General features: G+C 39.2%; 1 protein-coding gene across 11 annotated transcripts in view; it reads right to left on the bottom strand.

Moving 5' to 3' along the window:
• The window catches only part of DMD (dystrophin), a 1,048,023-nt gene that overhangs the window by 531,358 nt on the left and 501,242 nt on the right, over positions 1-15,423 (bottom strand). For all 11 annotated transcript variants that reach the window (XM_082219922.1, XM_082219929.1, XM_082219924.1 and 8 more), the window contains one exon: positions 4,535-4,729. In XM_082219922.1, the coding sequence (XP_082076048.1) occupies positions 4,535-4,729 (195 nt within the window). The remainder of the gene's footprint in view (positions 1-4,534; positions 4,730-15,423) is intronic.

Here is a 15,423-nt window from a genome sequence, read left to right as displayed (position 1 = left end):
ATACCACTGTGCCTCTTATTTATTTGTCTGACAAATAAATTATTTTTTAAATTTCTCTGTTGCTGCGTTGAATATTTCATTCCAGCTAAGCGTTAACCACAAGCAGGGTGCTACAGTGTGAGGGAGTTATAGCCCTGGAGTGTGTGTGTGAGGGAATTAATGGACGTGGGGAGTAAAAGAAAAGCAAGGGGAGTTTTGGTGGAGAGGTTTAGTGGAAAGGTCCAATATAAGAGGCAAAGGAGAAATGGCTTGTTTAACGTTCTGTGTGAGAGTGTGTGTCACAGAGAGAGAAAATGCATGTGTGAGGAAAGGCACCCCTTATGCATCCCGTACTCGTGTGCAACCATATTTACTCAGGTCACCGCAAAATAAATAGATAGATTGGCCTTTTCTTGCTCCGGGCTACTGCCGGAGCAAGGGAAGGCAGCCTTTGATTGACCAATGGGGCAGGAGGCACCTTCTCCCTGCCACTATCCGTGCCCCCATCCTGGCACCAGTTCTGCTGGGTGCCCTTCTCAGCTCCCACCCTCAGTGGCCAGCCACTGGCACTGCGGGCACTGGCTCTCCTCAGGCAGGCATGTATTTGCAGAGCAGAAATATGTTTAAGCTGCTTTAGATGCCATCAGTGTGTTTGTAAACTGGCTAGGAAAAGTGCACTCTGATTTCATTTTAAGAATGAAGAAAGAAAGGCTTAGAGAAGCCCATTAGCAAATGAAGTGGCAATAGCGCTTGGGAACTGTATCAATTTCATTGCTCTTGAAAGTGAAATCAAATCAAAGGAATTTTGATGGCCATTTATTTTTGTTTTCTAAAATTTGCCTCTCTCTGACAGTTAAGAACAACATTCTCTAGTAATTTGACTTTTCAGAAATTTGTGTGCCAAGCATCCAAATCAGGTTGGAAAGTGTATTCCTTCACATTGGTTCTATGGATTGTGGTTAATTGGGTTTTGCTCAGCTACGGGGAAGGGCTATTTTAAACTTTACCATTTAGACTTCATTTCTAAAATTGAGTTCCTCAGTTCTTTCCTAGGCTTATTTGATAGAATCCAGATGTGCATTTCTTTTACAAAAATGCAAATATATTTTTAGAAAACAAAATATCTACAGGATGAGGCATTGTTCTGGAATGAATACCAAATCTGTAATCATATTTCAGTTTTTATATTGATATCATAAATGAGAGAAGCACAGCTTGTACCATTCATGAATGAGAGAAAAAGATCCACTACTTAATCGCAGTCTTAAATATGTACTAGAACCATGAATCATAATATTTGCTACAACTTTCATAAATCCAGCACATTTAAAGAGGATTATGTATGCATTCTTGCTGGGAGAATGAAAGGTTTAGAGTGATTAATGAATATCTAGCATAAACAGAAATGGTGAGGATTCCTAAGGAGAACTGGTGGATTTACATATATAATCTTTGGGGATAAGGACAAAAATCACAGCCAAGGCAGAGACAAAGGGTTATAATTATCTGGAATTGACATTTTTAGTGGAGATTTCTATTCACCTACAAATGCTATGCGCTGTCAGAAATAATCCTTATAGAAAACAACATTTATTAACGTATTCCTGGCCTGATTTATCAATGATTGAGTAAACCACCAGCCTAGAAATGTTCTACTAGAATTGAGTAGCCTAGGTTCACTATTCACTGATGAAACTTACTGAATGATCACTTAGGCCAGTCACTGTCAGAGGAACGTACCTTTTACATGCAACTCACTATTTTTCAGTCTAACATATGTCACAGTGTTGTTATGAGGATATAATGCACAGGAAAACAATGAGCAAATCATATGGAAGAGCACAATGTTAACACTACACTACAGGGGAACATGAAGACTGATGGCTGGTTCTTTCAGGAAGAAGATTCTGGATCTCTCTCTCTCTCTCTCTCTCTCTCTCACACACACACACACACACACACAGTGGCAGACCAAGGGGTCTCAAATTTCATCAGCAGCCTGCGCAAAGCCCAAATTCAACACCCCTGTCTCTCGCCTTCCATTCTTCATCACAGTTATCCAGTGTGACCAAACCAGTCACACTCCCCTAAATCCACCTCTGATATATACCATAGCAATATACTGTGTATATTTATATGGATGGAAAGGCTACTCCCATTATTTTTGCCCGCTTGGTTTATGTTCTTACTTAACAAGCAGAACAATCCCAAAACCCCTTACACAGTGCAGGAGATATTAGGTGGAGATGTCCCTTTGCCCATCTCTTTAGACTCAGTAAGCCTCTTGCTGGCCACCAAATGTGTGGGAAGGCAGGTAGCTCACTGGCGGTATTCATTCCAGAGGAAAGTCCCAAGTCAGGGCATTCTGAGAACAGAGAGAGGGTGGGACTCCAGAATTTTCAGGATCCCCAGTTGGCTACATGATGACATTGGGCCTGATCAGTCTGCCTCTGTCACCTTCCACTACTGTGAACAACAGAACTGCAGATTCAGTGGTTGATCAGCAAAATCCCATTTGCAGACAACCTAAAACATAGTCCTCATAGGGCCATGCATTGGGTTCTATGGAAACCAGGGTCTCTAAGCTGATTCCATAACCTTGGCTGCAACTGATGGCTATTGATGGGACTATTTAACTCGGGACCAGTTTCAGTTTCCAATAAAAGGGTATTGATTAAACATGCTATCAAAAAACAGTTAACATAAGACTTTAAAACATACTTCTACCTACTACTGTCTTGAAATTTGATTCATGTGAATCCACATGGGGTAAAAAATCAACCACAATTTAATTTTAAACCTTCTCCAACCAGCAGCTATACAATTTATGTGCCATGTTTCTATTTTTATTCCAGGATAATGACAATGATGAATGATTTTACCAGGAAATAAATATTCATTCATTACGAAGCTCAGATCAAAACTATATCCCTTACGAAAGCATATGAATCTGTAAGATCTATTTGGCTACTGTGATAGATTTATTTCGGGGGAAGATGGAACTGTGCCCACAACTACCATCTCTTGACATTTTAATAGTTCAGTTAAATTAAACCTACAGCAATAGTTACTTGTAACCATGTTAATCAGTATCATTAAAGTTGGTGTCAGCTACAATAATATCAAATACATGTGGAATAACAAGTGATTAGTTATGGAAATAATTCATACTAAGATGCACAAATGTGTGACATTAAAGAGTACTAATGGGGATCCATTCATCTGCTACTAATCCTTTTGCTGGGCCTTTGATTCTCTGACTAATACAGTTGACAACATGGAAAACACATAACAGTAAAGAACCAAATAACAGTAATTTATATAGTATCTAATTTTTGCATAATCTAACCACATCAGCAAGAGTAATTGTTTTTTAGTGAAGAATAGCAACAACAATGTCATGATACACTTTAAAAAGTAATCTGGGCGTAAGATTCAAGAAAATATTGAATAATATATTAGGAGCAACATAAACATAAAATGGTTATGGACTGATTTAATTAATACCAAATAACTTTGTACTGTATTGCTTATCATTTCTTTATGGATATATACACTACTGTTACACTGACATTTATATATTTTCTTTTTTATTACTAACAAAAAAACCCTTAAAAAGTGCCTAAAGATGTTTTGCTGTCACTGCTTTACATAGTTGTTTCTGTACATTTGCCCTCTTTCTAGTTTTCGTTTATATTTCATTTTTTAACTCAGTGTGTATCTCATGCTGAACTAGTGAGGTTTGCTGTCCTCTTCCCGTGTGCCCCAAAATCTCCTATGGTGGTCTGCCAACCCTCCAAAGCTGATGTTAAGGGCATAGGAAAATGATGGGGTCAGGAAAGTAAGTTCTGTTGCTCATATGGGAGTCCCTTGCACTAGCAGACCTGTTGCGTTATATACTGTATTTCCTAACCCCATTTACCTGGGACTAAGCCCTTTTAATGGGGTTAAATAAGGGACGCGGGTGGCGCTGTGGGTAAAAGCCTCAGCGCCTAGGGCTTGCCGATCGAAAGGTCGGCGGTTCGAATCCCCGCGGCGGGGTGCGCTCCCGCTGCTCGGTCCCAGCGCCTGCCAACCTAGCAGTTCGAAAGCACCCCCGGGTGCAAGTAGATAAATAGGTACCGCTTACCAGCGGGAAGGTAAACGGCGTTCCGTGTGCTGCGCTGGCTCGCCAGATGCAGCTTTGTCACGCTGGCCACGTGACCCGGAAGTGTCTCCGGACAGCGCTGGCCCCCGGCCTCTTGAGTGAGATGGGCGCACAAACCCCAGAGTCTGTCAAGACTGGCCCGTTCGGGCAGGGGTACCTTTACCTTTACCTTTTAAGCCCTTTTAATGGGGTTAACTCTCAGGTAAGTGGAGTTAGGACAGTAACCTAGTTTAGGAAATTGGTTTTTGGTGTTTTTTTTAATGCCAAGAGAGAAAATTAAAGGAAAAAACTGACCAAAGGAGAAGCAACAGAGTCTTCTGGCACCTTATGGTATAAGCTTTTGTGAACTATATCACTGTGCAATGGCACATTACCTTCAAATTATTATTCAAATTGTTTGAGTCTTACCATGAGGCACTCTTCTTGCCTGACAAGATCCTCACAGTCCTTCCCCTGCAGACTGGGAGAATTAAGGAGGTCTTCCACGTCAGACAAAGCTTGTAGAAGCCGAAGGATTTCTGCCAGGTATGCAGAAGGCACATAAGAGGTTTCCACAGTCATACCTTCAGTCATCACAACAGTTGTCTCCTCACGAACTGTTTGCTGGTATAGATATACAACAGAATTTTTCCTTTAGTTTCAAAAAATGGTTCCTGCACTTTAAAAATAGTAATATATAAACAGTGTATCATTTTGTAGCACCCCACCTCAAATTATACAACCATAATAAACATATCCTGCTAATTCATTTGATTGTGATATTTAATGCTTCATATAGTAGGGCATTTTTATCTTCTCCAAAAATGTAAATCTGGCTAACTATGATGGCTAACTACGGGACATTAATGACTATGGTTCTGAGACCATGAAAGGTGAGAGGAGTAGGTGCATATGGGGCTTCTGCAGACTTTTCCTAGCAGCATAGTCATATAAATCTATAAATAAAGAACATACAAGCTAGATGGGAAATCCTAACATGGAAAGCTCTCCTGAAAGTGCTACGTAGATGTGCCAAGTTTTTCAGCACAATGATTAGTTCTAGTTCCAAAATCTGAGTTTATATTTCAAGATTTTCATCTGGAATTCAAAAATTAACTTGTGTTAACTATTAAGATTCTTTTGAATTTTTGCTAAATTTTAATTACAGACTGAATTTTACACACGACCACACATTAAAGACTGGTTCACACATCTCTCTTTACCCCATTGTTGACGTTTCAATAATTTTTCTTAAGATTTTGATAACAATACAGTGCCAGCTACAAATATCATGTCAAAGTGCAAAAAGGGAAAGGGAAATAATAAGGTGGGGGGGGGGACACACAAAAAACTACAACGGTTGGCAAGGGTAAGGTCAGCTAAGCCACGAGCTTGTGCCACTATTTCGTATAATCTTACACCGTTTCTGTTTGGTCCTTTAGGTGTGTACAGTAGATGACAGTATAAACCAGGAAAGTAGGGAGTGATGGGGAATCACGAGAGTGCATAGTTCCAACCAGGTCTGTTGCCATTTGTTAGGCAACATAATCTGTTTTAGTAACTAGTGCCAGAATGTAGAAATTGGATTGGGTCTCTTATCATGCATTAGATGGCAGTTTTCCTATGTACCTCTTGTTATAATGCTGTAACAGTCCATTCCCCATGAACATCAGATGCATAGTTTCTAGTAGTGAATCCTAGCACTCTCATTTTACCATTTGAGAACTGGTTGATACTTGTGTCCCTATTGACTTTGGAAACACTGGGCTAGCAGATGTGTAAGGATGCTCTACTCCACTCCCAATTTTCAGCTCATATACATGACTCACACACACATCCCACCATCACAACACAGAGAACACCACTCCATTGTACACTCCTCTGAAGTCCTTCATCTCCTGAATGTAAATCAGAAACTTCAAAGTGATTTTAGGAGCATATACAATTTATTATTATTCAAGAATCTGGGTCATCGGTAACACTGAAACTGGGTAGGGATGCTGGTTCTGCCAATGAAATCAAATTTAGGCTGTGCAATGAGTGCAGGATTTAGAGACAGAAATTATTGTCTGAATTGTAAAGTAAGGTACTGGATTTAGCCAAGACCACATTTGAATTGAGTCAGGCAACAAAATGTCTTGAGCTGGTACTGTAAGGATGCAATGGGAAAATAATGCATGTTAAAAAGGCTGGTGAACAAAGGGCAAAAATTGCCCTATAGATAAACCATTGTCTAAGACAGGGGTCTGCAACCTTTAAGACAAAAAGAGCCACTTGGACCCGTTTCCGAAGGGGGGGGGAACTGGGAGCCGCAAAACCATTGCGACATTTAAAATAAATATATCTCCGGAGCTGCGATCTGACAGCGGGCGGGAAGGTGACGTCAGGATGGTGCGTGACTAATGCATGCACCTCCCCCATGCGACGTCACAGCCAGTACAGCGCCCGCCACAGTGGGGAGTGTCGGGGCGCACAATGCGCCTCCTCCCCTCGCTAGTATCCGCCCCAGAGCCGCGGCAAAGGTGTAAAAGAGCCACATGCGGCTCCGGAACCGCGGGTTGCAGACCCCTGGTCTAAGAGAACAAGCTCGACTTTAAGTTGTTGAAATAAGTACAATAGCCTTAGGGCAACTATTCTACAAAATCCCAAGGTAGACCCCACATAACTCTTTCTAGGGAAGCAAGAAGATTCAGATAGCCAAATAAGCATATGCTCGTTCCAGAAGTTGCTTAAATCATGGCATCTTAAATTGGATGAATGTGCCGTGCAAGACAGATTCCCAGTATTTTAAGCTTTGCAAATCACAGTCTGCATCAAGATGCTAACATATTGGAATAGTATTTTCAGTATAAAAGCTATATAGGGGTGCATTGTGCAAGTTTAATTACATCTTTCTGATCAACTAAACTCTCTTCTGAATTTATTATAAAACTCAGTAAATGTGAAAGGTCCTAAATAGCAGACTTTGCACAATGCTGAGATAAATCTCAGGGATATTAAGTACTAATCAATATAGCCCAAAATTCATAGTTGGGCAATACCTTTATTAGGATCAACCAAAAATGTAAAGCTTACCCTGTTTTAAGGACATTTTGGTTAGTCCCAGTAAAGGTAATGCCCAAGTATGGATGGTGGGGATTTTTCTTATGCACCAACACAACTACTTTTGCTTTTTACATCCAGATGGAAATATTTTCAAAATGTTGATAAATCTATTGGTACATCTGAAACTACTATAACCGAGCCACTTCGAAAAGTGAAAATATCAGTTAATATTTATTGTTTAAAATTGTACAAAGCATACTGTATTCTCTCATCATAGATTAGGAGAGATAATATAATTTCGAATATGCATAATCTTTTTGACTGCCCTCATTTAACACTAATAGCACTTGGTTTTTTAACCACTGCTGTTTTGTACATTACTAACTGCAAGCTTACATCAACATATCTTGTAAGACACAGTTCTGTCTATATCTCCTTGTTTTCCCTGTATCAAAAACTACATAGCGCCAGCTCAAAAATGGCATCTAACTGAAGAAAGAAGAAGCACAAATTACTTGGGTTACTTCCTACTTTTAGACTGTATTATATAAAGTACGACTGAACAGTCTTACCTGTGAGATCTAAGAGCACCAGGTAACCATCAGAGCTCACAGGTCTCACGAGAGGGGGTATCCACATGCCCAGCTACCTGCAGAAGTGCTTCTCTTTTCCATATATGTGTAACAAAGGAACTGGCTCTGAGAAAATGCAGGACGCTATAGGATAGTATTATTATGTATATGTGATTGTATCCAATGCTATATGAGCAGCATTCCACTCACACAACAGAACTTTCCTGTCCTCTCCTCTTTTCAATCATCCTCCAATGTTCTGGAGCAGATTTTCAGGGTGTGCAGGAGACTGAAGGGGATAAGGGCAGGTGTTTCCATTGTACAAGTGGAATTCTGTCGTACAAGCAGAATGGCAGCAATTGATACAATCCTGTTAACTTTTGGGATGCCCCGAGCTGCAGAATTTTTATACTTGTTTCACAGATGCTGATATTCAGTTTGCCTTTTAAAACTGATTTATTCTCTCAAAGTAATATTGAGAGGCCTATGGAAAGATTAAGGAAGGTCAAACTTCATTCTGAAAATGCAAAGATGGTTGTGGAGAAGTAATAGTTTACTTTCATCTCAGTATTGTGAGAAGCAAAATAAGAGTTGGCCTCAAAAGTGTAAGAGAGCCAGACAACATCTGAGGAAGAGTTTCACAAATTTAGGAATATTTCCTTAAGGCTCTAAAACATGTCAACTATACATCCAGAACTACAGTACCTGAAATTCTTACAACAATAAGTGTTAATTCCAGGTAGTATGGAACAGCATGAAAAACTAAATAAATACTGGATTTCTTAACACCAAAAGAGAAATTCTTCTCCAGGGAATTTACAATATTTACTTAGGCTTGATATAAATGCCTTTTTCATGCACTGCTTGCTATGCCAGAGTGAACTATGAGATTGTCCCACTTGAATGAAGACAAATTCTCAGTCTCCAGAACAGCTAAGGTTTGCTCCATATTGGATGTATATAAATTTTGCATTAATTTTATGAAAAACATAAAGGTGATTTGAGGTATATATAGGTCTCTCTGGATCTGCCTTCAAAATAGATTCCCCCCCCCCACTCAAACGAGGGCTTTGTAACTATATGAACATAGCGGTAAATCTAGAAGTTGCCCTGTATATGATACATTAGTTGATTTCCAATTACATAGAAAAACATATTTTATTTAGAAAACCAGTTTTATCCTTGCATTCATCTTATTTCCTCAGTACTAGATTGTACAAGAGGAGGACTTTCCAGGCATTATATGTAAATTAGCAAGATATTGCTTTCAAACAGTAACACACAACATTATACAATTATGAAATAAATACAACACAGTGACCTGGTTTGCATGACTTATAAGCTAAACTATGGCTTACCACGACTGTGTGGGAATTCAACCTCCTGAAGAGGAAATTGTAACTGCTTTGCTCCTTTGTTCTTTTTCTGGCTAGGCCACACCGTGTTGCCCAAATAAGGACTTGTGTTTAAGCTGCCTCCACACTAACCACAGGCTGTAGCCAATATTTGCAAAGCTGTTTTGTCTGATACTTGTAATGCAGTTTTAAGCATCAGAACATTGAAATGTATCTGCATCATCCTAGAAAGGTGCATGTCAAGGATTCGTAAAGACTACAGTGGTACCTCAGGTTACATACGCTTCAGGTTACAGACTCCTCTAACCCAGAAATAATGCTTCAGGTTAATAACTTTGCTTCAGGATGAGAACAGAAATCATGCTCTGGCGGCGCGGCGGCAGCAGGCAGCAGGAGGCCCCGTTAGCTAAAGTGGTGCTTCAGGTTAATAACAGTTTCAGGTTAAGAACGGACCTCCGGAACGAATTAAGTACTTAATCCAAGGTACCACTGTATTAGTGTTCCACAGTAAGAACTCTGCCCTTCCCCCATAGTCAACACATTCTCTCTCTCTCTCTCTCTCTCATATATTACCTTTTTTTAATCTGCCTTTTTGCAGCAACATGTTATTTTGCTTATCTCCATTTACTTTTAATGAAATGTAAGCATTTGTTTAAACATCAATTTTTCAGAGGAGATTTTTCAGAGTTTATTCCCCCTCCCCATCTAAATATTGTTGGGGTTTTTTTTAAGTAAAAGAATATTTGGAGGTGGAGAAAGCACCGTATTTAATGGTATTTAAATACTGGTCTGTTGCACCCAATATAGAGGGTAGGAAGATGTAAACGTCAAGCTTTCCATGAAACATTCTATGACAAAAGTCAATTTTCATTTTATTTTCTTGTGCTTCGTAGCACAATATTTGCAATTGGAGTAAACAAAAAACAAAAACAAAAAAACCCATGATATTCCCCCACTCCCTGACATGTCCCAACTGCTAGCTAAGTTGATATATAAATTACAAGTTTACTCCAGGCAGCCTGCTTGTGACCTTCAGTAGCTGATTGAAATGCAGAATACAGGGTGTATTCCATGACCATTTGGACTGCAGTTCTAGCCCACCACACAGCACATCCTGATAGTCATGCCATATTTTAATATCCTATATGAGGCAGGTTTGATAGGTAAGTGTATATAGCTTTCTGTGAAGCAGATATTTGAACCACATTTAGGTCGTATGCAATAAAATTATTTTCACTCAGACTTACACTATTTCTCTTAGAAAGAAGTAACAATTTTTGCTAGCATTCGCAAATGCATATGCAGCTGTTAAAGGTATTCTATCATTGTATTTTTTTTTACTATAAGAAACAAAAGAAAATACTCATTTCTAATGATTAGCTTTATTGTTTTAATTTAGTATTAGTAGAAGCAGTAGCATAGCAAATATTCAGAGTAGTCATTCTTAATTTATAACACTGGAGCTGCTTTAAATGGCTTCAGCTAATTATAAATCACTGTGTGATGGATCTTATGGGATCTTATGTGGAATGCCCTTCAAATCCTATTACTCTTTTTGATAAAAGGAAGTCATTTCCAGTAAGAATACTTGAAGAATTTGATCTCAGAGAATTACACTGTGAATTGATCTGATCTGTACCTCCAGAACTAATGTTCAGATTGAAATTCACTTATCCCCCCTATTTCACACGTCGTATTTGCTCATCCACCATATTTTCAAAATATTCCAGTGTAATTATTGGTTTTAAAAATGTATCAAAAGTACAATGAGAAATGTGCAGTTTGAGGGGGAAACATTCTTTTGAATGAATATCTGAATGTGATAGTTTGTATAGATTATTTATTTTTAACATATTAATGTGGATGGGATGGGATAGACTTTTAAGTGAGAAAAGAGATGAAAATGGCATGGACTTGAAATAGGCCCATCTCCAGTGCCCAGTATGTGTACAAAAGAACCTTTATTTATTTATTAAATCTATATCCTGACTTTCCTCCCAAAGAAGCCCAGGGTGACAAGCAACAAGTGATAAAATAATGAAAACATCTTAAAAGCAATTCCAGCACAGATGCAGTCTGGGAAAGATTTCAACATAAAAGGCTTGTTGAAAGAAGAATATGTCATGAAGGCACAAAAAAGGCAACTGAGATGGCTCCTGTCTGATATTTAAGGGGAAGGCATTCCAAAGGGCTGGTGCCACAACACTAAAGGCCTGATTTCTATACAGTGGTGCCTCGCAAGACGAAAAGAATCCGTTCCGCGAGTCTCTTCGTCTTGCGGTTTTTTCCGTCTTGCAAAGCAAGCCCATTAGCGGCTTAGCACTATTAGCGGCTTAGCGGATCAGCTGATAAGCGGCTTAGCGGATCAGCTGATAAGCGGCTTAGGGGCTTGGGAAAAAGGGGGGAAGGAAAAAAAAACCACAGGAACTCGCAAGACATTTTCGTCTTGCGAAGCAAGCCCATAGGAAATTCGTTTTGCGAAGCACCTCCAAAATGAAAACCCTTTCGTCTAGCGGGTTTTCTGTCTTGCGAGGCATTTGTCTTGCGGGGCACCATTGTAATGTGCAGAATCATAGAATTGCAGATCTGGAAGAATGAGGATCATCTAGTCCAGGACTATACAGCTGTCCCACATGGGGATTGAACCTGCAACCTTGGCGTTATCAGCACCACGCTCTAGCCAGCTGAGCTGGAGAATAGACCTCCTGATAAGATGATATCTGTCAGAAGCTCTCACCTCAGAGCACTGTGATTGACTGGATAAAAATAAGGGGTGAGGCGATCTTTGAGATATCTTCATCCCAAGCTGTATATAGCTTTATACACCAGAACCAGAACCTTGCATTTAGCCTGGTAGCTAACTGGCACCCAACATACACAAAAGTGCTTTCATTGTATTACATTAAAAGCCCTTTACGAAATGCAATGAAATCACACTTTCACCAACAGAAGAGTGGGGACAAGATATTGTGTAACTCTGTTGCCATCAGTGAAACTAAAAGGCGATGAAGAAACCAAACAACCTTCTATAAATACGGTATAGTGCTCACCACTACAGCTGCAATACTGCACTCAAGGAGATAATATAACAAGGTGGGTAGGCTATAGGGGCTCATTGTTGCTAAAAAATTACAGGAACCTTATTTGTCTTGTTATTCAATTTATGCAAGCCGTGTGAGTCTCTTGTTAACTTTGAAAGAGTCACTAACTTTAATAGACATCTAAACAATAACTGACAATCCGTTTTTTTTTAAGCTCCCTGGGAAGCCCTTTCTGTTAATTGTTCATCCTTTCTATTCACCAGTGCATCTTTGTTAAGCCAACTGCACTGTATTCAGTTGCTAAAAGCAATTCTGAAAGCTGTATTATATTGAGAGGAAATGTGAAAATTGCATGGCACTTTGCCCAAATAACATACTCAATTGTAAAAAATTAAAACATTGGAGCAGGAAAATAACCATTGTGATCTTGTGCTGAATTAATAGACAATATTGCATTTGGGAGTGGGGGGATACATAGCCTTAACAGCTTAAATATTCAGTCAGATGTAGAAAAGCTACACATTTAAATTCAGTGTGTTATCATAACCCTGACTGCCATATAACACCACTTTGCAAGTATGAACACACTGTAGACCTACCACCAAACAATTAAAACCCTCCATTTGGCAGAGTGATGCAAAGTATTCAGATCTAAATGGAACGGCTGGGAGGGAACAGATTTCATCCAATTCTTTCTTGTGGCTTAATAACATATCAAATTTGAAAGAGGAGAGATAAATTGTATGGCACGGTTTCCAACAGAGGTGACTTGATTACTCAAATGTTCCTGCTTGACTGCTCATTTTCCTTATATTCTCTGCACACCTGTGTCTATAGAAACCGAGTGTGAAGATCTGGTTGCTTGCTATATAAGTATGTAAATACTGTGCACATATTTCATTTTTTTCTATCAAAAAAATGGCTAAATATGTGTCCTTGACATGCTTTTGCCAGCAATAATATCTTAGTGCTGAAAGTGGATAGGTTGGTTAAATTATCCTTTCTGGTTTCTAACAGATAAGCAAGAGAACTATGGTGATACGTTTGCAGAACAATTCCCAGGAGGTGCTCTTATAAAAATAGTGTATTAGCCTTTTATTTTTAAAGGAATGATAAAACCAGAGCAGACTTAAAACTAATTCAGCTATGAACTACTTGCAGTTGAACATGACCAAAACAAGTCTGTAGACTTACCTTAATGTGCAGTATTTTTCAACATTCACTTTTATAATACCTTAGAACATGTTTAGATGATTAAATATAAGGCCACTTGCCTTATACCACCTCCAGCCCTAGAGCCTTTATAAGAGAGCAGTTTCCAGAGGAAGAACTGTGAGAAGAGAGGCTCTGTTTGTCATTATGGGGTGATTGGTTTCACCTGTCCTGCCCCACCTCCAGCCTGAGGAATCTTCAGAAGCACTATGTGTATGTGTATTTTAATGAGCTGAATAGAGAGAGATCATGAGTTGTGGGAGTGTGGAGTGTGTGTGTGTTAGAAACTAACAGTGCTTTGTTTACTTTTTGTTTACTATTTTGTTACTGCTGTTAATATTGTTTATTATGAACTGTTATAACTTTATGTAAATTATAAATGCTGTATTGATTTGTTAATCATATATGACTTTTGCTTTAATTGTGATGTTTAGCTTATTTTTTAGTTGCTTTGTTAAAAGCTTTATAGGTTGTAATTGTTTTAAGTGATTTGTTAATTGTTCTATATGAGTTATGCCGTTTTTGTGACATTCTCTTATGTTATTCTATCATATTCTATCATATTATCTATTTTATCATACTATTGTTATTTACTGTTTGTAAGCCAGTTTGGGATTCATTTGAATGTTGGTATGTTCTTTTAAAAGCACATCCTAGTACAAAACACTTCCAGTTTATGAGGTTGTTTGCCTTTGGACTCGCCTTGATTGAGTAGCAGAATGATGGATTATGTGAAATAGAATGTGCTGAGGTTGAGCCCTTGATCTTTAAAAGTGTGTGAGGACAAGCCAAACACCATGGCTGCAAACAAGAGCTTTATTTATGCTGCAAAGTAATGCAGTGTATTTCTAAATACCAGAGGCTATGGACAAACAGGCAATGCTATCACCATATTGCCCTTAAAAGAAAAAGAAAAAGACTTCCCTAGAACAGCAGACTGGCAACTAGATGGAACTTTGATCTCACCACCAAGCATAGCTAGGGCAGTCTGTATAATTTGCATAGGGAAAGGATTGGATTCAAAGGTACAGTGGTGCCTCGGAAGATGAAATTAATTCGTTCCGCGAGTTTTTACGTCTAGCGAATTTTTCGTCTTGCGAAGCACGGTGTTGGGAAAGTTTTGGAAAAGCTTCAAAAATCACCGAAAACCTCAAAAAAGGCTCCTCGAAGTCAAGTCGCAACTGTATTAACGGTGTTAAGAAAAAGGAAACAAACTTGCAAGACGTTTTCGTTCTGCGAAGCAAGCCCATAGAGAAATTCGTCTTGCGAAGCAGCTCAAAAGACAAAAAACCCTTTCGTCTAGCGAGTTTTTCGTCTTGCGAGGCATTCGTCTTGCGGGGCACCACTGTATCTTTTCCTAATGGAAGAATCTTTGGGCACAATACAAAATCTTCCTCCTATACGCACTGCTTTGCTTGGAATGCAGCAAAATTGTTTCCACATTTGTAGAATTACTTGATTTCTACATTTTGTTCTAAGAACAATTCTCCTAAGCAGAACACCAAATACTGGAATGTGAATTTCTTTTCAGTTTTTCTGCACAATCCTTTCTGTACATGGTTGACCACATTATACATACATCTCTAAACAGTAAAAAACTACTTCACTGAAGATTTGTTGGCTTCTTAGTCAGGTTAATGAATAAAAGTTTCACCAAGAAATGGAAACCTGAGAAATATACTCCACAAACTTAAGGGCAGAAAACTGAGGCTGTAGTCTCTTTCCAAAATCCTGTACAGCAAACACTGAATTGATGTAACTGAAGCAGATTAACAGCAATTGTGTGTTGTTGTTTTTTAAGCCCCCCAATTTTACTGCAGCTGTAATTACTGTGCACTAAATACACTGTATTTAGTGGGGATGCGGGTGGTGCTGTGGGTTAAACCACAGAGCCTAGGACTTGCCGATCAGAAGGTTGGCGGTTTGAATCCCTGCGATGGAGTAAGCTCCCGTTGCACGGTCCCTGCTCCTGCCAACCTAGCAGTTCGAAAGCACGTCAAGGTGCAAGTAGAGAAATAGGTACCGCTCCAGTGGGAAGGTAAACGGTGTTTCCGTGCGCTGCTCTGGTTCGCTAGAAGTGGCTTAGTCATTCT

This window comes from Podarcis vaucheri (assembly GCF_965113315.1).
Source record: "Podarcis vaucheri genome assembly, chromosome: 4".
NCBI classification, from domain to species: domain Eukaryota; kingdom Metazoa; phylum Chordata; class Lepidosauria; order Squamata; family Lacertidae; genus Podarcis; species Podarcis vaucheri.
This window is presented reverse-complemented; position numbering and strand designations above follow the sequence as displayed.